Source organism: Fukomys damarensis, unplaced genomic scaffold (genome assembly GCF_012274545.1).
Source record: "Fukomys damarensis isolate Sample0158 unplaced genomic scaffold, DMR_v1.0_HiC HiC_scaffold_19, whole genome shotgun sequence".
Classification (NCBI taxonomy): Eukaryota; Metazoa; Chordata; class Mammalia; order Rodentia; family Bathyergidae; genus Fukomys; species Fukomys damarensis.
In genome coordinates this window covers 28,532,165-28,536,618 of record NW_022900931.1, presented here as the reverse complement: position 1 = coordinate 28,536,618, position 4,454 = coordinate 28,532,165, and the positions used below count along the sequence as shown (strand labels likewise).

Genomic DNA, 4,454 nt, shown 5'->3' with positions numbered 1-4,454 from the left:
CAGCTTCGCCGGGGCTGAGCCAAGGCAGAAGAGCTGTGCTCTCCGGCAAAACCAGGTTAGGAGGGAGAGGTGTGACCTCGTTTGTCCTTACTTCAGCATGACATGGTGTCACTGTCCATGTGGAGAGGGTAAGAGCATCCCCTTATGGGGAGAAGTGCAGGACGTGGGAAAGATGGAGGCCTGGAATGGGGCTTCAGGAGCTAAGAAACAGCCACTTGAAGGATGCCCAAGGCTATGGTCTGAGTGGGTACCTACTTTATGCCTATATGTTCTAGGGTTTTTCTTCTATTCTCCCTTAGTATTGGATGAGTTTTCCAGAAAATTCCCTGCTCCCCTCAGTGATACAAGAGAACCAAAGGGAGGGACAGTGTCCACTCTGGGATGGTAGAAACAGAAGCAGAACAGGGCCATGGGAAGAGCATGTGGTGACCACGGTCAGGGAGAGAGTGCTCCAGGAGAAAAGGTGTGGGGGTGCCCCTCCACCCTGAGTTCCTCCTTGGAGCCCCTTCCCTGACTTTGCAGGTTAGGATTTCATCTACTTGGAGAGGATTTTTATATCTAGTAATACTCAGAACCCAGCAGTCCTGAGAAACTGCCCTTGAACTGGGCGATCCTCAGAGGCAGGGGAGGAGGGGCTCAGGCCTGTCTCCAGGGGCAGCTTTCCCACAGGATGGATGGGTGGGCGGGCAGGACTTGGCCCTGCTGCTGTGGCCAACTTGTTCCCTGCCCCTACCTGGCAGCTCAGCTGAGCCTTCACTGACATCGAGCCTCAGAAGACATTCAGCAAGCAGGTCACTGCTCTCCAGGTGAGACAGCTCGGACAGGTACAAGGGCTTGCGTGGGCTCCTGGGGGAGGAGCCCCACCAGGGGGCTACTGTGGGGAAGGGCGGTGAGGGCAGAAGTCACATGCTGGTCAGTGCAGCACACAGGCACCTTGTTCTCAGCCCCAAGTTGCGGCTTCCAGTGCTGGGAGGGGCCGAGATCCCCTCACATAGTCCACAGGCACCCCTGCCAGGGAGGGGTCTGGCTGTCTCCTGGCAGGATCATCGCTGCCCAGGACTTGGGCGGTGAGTATGCACTGCCTGGCTTAGGCATTCGGTGGGCTCACAGAAGTGTCTGCCTTGCTCGGCTGGGGCTGAGTCTGCAGGCCTGGTGCGCACAAGGTATGGGGTGTGGGCCTGGTCCTGGGGAGCATAGTCAGAAGGGAACGGAGCTGGCCTTTAGTAACAGTGCTGCTGGAGCCTCTGGTGCAGGCAGCAGGTGAGAATCATCCCACAGATCTGCCAGGAGGAGAGGACAGAGAGGTAAGTGACATCAGGACCTCAGGTGCTGGCTGCTGGGACCCTCCTTCTCAGAAGGGGCGGGAGCCTGAGAGTTTGCATCTCTCATGAGCCCCTCACTGATGTTGCAGGTCTGCGGTCCCAGGTCTTCTCTAGAGAGCCCGGGTTAATGGGCTCTTAGACATCAGCATTCCCACTCTCCCACTAGAGCTGTTGGAAACATCTTTCTCTAGGCTGAATCTGCCTGCGCTCTGCTACCTTCAGACTCCAGAGCAAAACAGGCCCAGGGTTGATGCTCTGGCCCATGCTCAGACATTGGAAGGAGCATCCTGTGAACAGCTCGGGATGCAGACCAGGCCCGCGGCGACCTGTGGGAGAGCCACCCCCAGTCCAGCAGCGATACACAGGGGCTGCTACACACTTCCCACCAGGGTTCTCAGCTTCCGCATTTGTCCTCCCTCCTCGCTCTTTGTGGGTCCTTCTGCTTTCTCCTCTTCCTCTTCTCCCTCCACCCAAGGGTCCTTGGGACACAAGGAGGTGGGGGTGTGACCAGAGAGCCCCTGGGCTGACATCAGGAACTGCGAACAACAGCGACGTGCTGGGTCTCACTTCCACCCAGAGGGGCCACCGTGCCCAGCAGCCCCACGATCTCCTGGCACAGGGGTGAAGTGGACTTCACTGAACACAGGGGAAGTGCCTGACTTCTGAGTTTCCTCATGGGCCAGACGGCAGTGAAAGCCTGGTGTCCATGGCTCCAGCCAGAGAGGAGGCCAGGCCGGTGGGCGCAGTCTCAAGGAGGCTGCTTGGCCCTGCAGGGCTGGCTCAAGGCAGGCACCAAGGACGGCCCACCTCCCCCTCTTCCTCTCAGGTGACATGGAAGACAGCAGAGACCACGACTGCTGCCCTCAGCTCACAGCCTCTGTGCTAGGAGCAGCCCAAATCCCCCGGGAGACGCGGGGTCACAGGCCCAGGGCAGCTCAGGAGTGTCCTCCGCTCGACTGGCCTTCAGTCATGTGCACTCCTGACCCGTGTGCCTTGATGGTGTCTGCTTCTTCCCGATGTGTGCTAAGGACCTGGGCGGAGAAGGCTGCTGGCTTTGTGGGGGAATGAGCTGTGTGCACATCTGCAAAGAGCACAGCAGCCAGGCGGCGCTGGAATCTCGGATGGGATATTCCCAGGGGCCTCCTTGGACAAGACATTAGGGTGGAGCTACACAGGCACACTCTGTGTGTACACACCTAAGCACAGATGCCAAACACTCCCATCCTGACTCATGCAGAGGGCTCTCATCCATGTGTGTGCACACACAGGCACACCCCCTTCCTTGACCCTTGGATCTCAAGGGAACACTGGTGGGTCTCCCTTGCAAAGGACTCAGAGAAGCCAACATGAGCAGCTCCAGGCAGCAGCAGGGGTGAGCAGGGGCGACACAGGGAAGTGTCGCAGTCTCTGGACTGCGAGGAGGGCCAGGCCAGGCCAGGCAGCACGGTGCTCCTCTCGGGGCTGCTGGGAAGGGCACAGTACCAGGTGGGCACCATAACAGGGGCCCAATATGCTTAGCTCCTTGGCTGTCTCTGAGCCGGCATCTGGCTGTCATTAGATGGCCAGGGGAAAGGGTCAGGGCAATTCCTGGAGGCTATTCGGTCTTCCCTTTCCCTGCGAACAACCAGCAGACCCCAGTGTGGAGGCGAGAGGCTGTTTTGGGAGCGTCTGAGCCTGGTGCCTGCTTGCACCCAACAAGGATGATGGGACCCAGACCCTCCTCACCCTGTGTGAGCCCAGCAGGGCGATGGCCGCTAGCACCCTTCAGTGGTACTCCTCCCTGCCAGCCAGTCAGGACTGCGCAGGCCAACCCACTACCTGACTCTCCCCTTCTGCCATTTCCCCTCAGAGTTCTTTGGAGACCCCCACACTTCCTTCCTTCAGGAAGCCCTCCCCAACATCCCGGGCCTGGTGAGGGCCTCTGCAAACTCTAGGGCTTGCACTAACTCCATGCTAGGACTGTGCAGTGACTGCTGTGTACGAGTCTGCCAGGGATTACACCCTGCTCCCTGCAAATGCCCAGCACAGTCTCAGCCAGAATACTCTAGGAGTTACTCTAGTCACCTAAATGGAGTGCCTTCAGAGTCCACCCTGAAATGGGTAGGGGGGAATAGCCCCAGGGTTAGCACTGTGGCTGACTCTGCCCTGGGGCTGTGTGACCTTGGGCAAGTGTCTTTCCATCCCTGGGCTTCCCATCTGTCCTGGATCCTCAGATTTCCCTGAATGGGACAGGCCCAGTGATAGGGAAGCATCGAGAACTGTGCTATGGAACACGGGGATCTCGCGAAGACCCCTGCATACTACTGTAGTCCATTGTGCTAGGGTGCAGCCTGGGTCTTAGGGCTTTACAGCTTGCCAAGGTTGGAGACTACTGCTCTGGGAGCTTTGCAGGGCTCCCTCCCACTTGGCGGCGGGAGCTGGGGACCTCCCTCGGTGTGGCCCGAGCCTCTCCTGGACAGCATGAGACTCCACCGCCCCCCAGTCCGGCCCCATGCTCTGTTACAGGTTTGATGCAAAACAATATAAAGGTTCAAACTCCGAGAAGATCTATCCTCTCAGCACAGCTTTCTCGGCCACCAGGTTCTTTTCTCCACTCTGGCTTTATCATTTCATAGATCAGCTCTCCCCGAAGATCTGGCCAACGACCAAAATCCTCAGCTACCCGGGCTTTCATTGAGTTCACCTGCTGGGGAAAGGCTGAAGATTGCCCGGCCTTTGCAAACCCTGCCGCTCTCTCTCACAGCACAGGTGTGCAGCCCGCACCACCTCTCTGAGCTTAAAGGTGAGGCCTGTGTCCGTGAGGACACTCAGCAACCTGCTGGCAGGGCTCACTGCGCTCTGCTTAGTTCCCAGGACTTCTCCAACCGCACTGGAGTCTGCAGCACGCTCTCCAAACTCAGAGGGCTGCAGCTGGAGGCATCCCAGGCCTGGGCCAGCCGAGGGGCCCACGCTGTGTGGTCAATGTGGCGTGGCTCAGCCTGGAGCCTGGGGAGGGGGCAGCAGCTGGCCCAGTGGGCTGGGCTCAGGTGAGATTTCTACTGACGAGCAGATTCTGCTACTCTACAAAAGGCTCAGTTCTTCTTTCCCTATCCTTAAAAAAAAAAAAAAAAAAAAAAAAAAACAAAAAAAAAA

The 4,454-nt window shown here is 58.2% G+C and overlaps 1 protein-coding gene across 5 annotated transcripts in view; it reads right to left on the bottom strand.

Annotated features, from left to right (window-relative positions):
* Positions 1–277: 277 nt before the first annotated feature.
* Positions 278–4,454, bottom strand: part of Tspan11 (tetraspanin 11) — a 50,514-nt gene continuing 46,337 nt past the window's right edge. For all 5 annotated transcript variants that reach the window (XM_010611572.2, XM_010611576.3, XM_010611575.3 and 2 more), the window contains one exon: positions 278–1,280. In XM_010611572.2, coding sequence (XP_010609874.1) covers positions 1,221–1,280 — 60 coding nt within the window. In that variant the 3' untranslated portion in view covers positions 278–1,220. The remainder of the gene's footprint in view (positions 1,281–4,454) is intronic.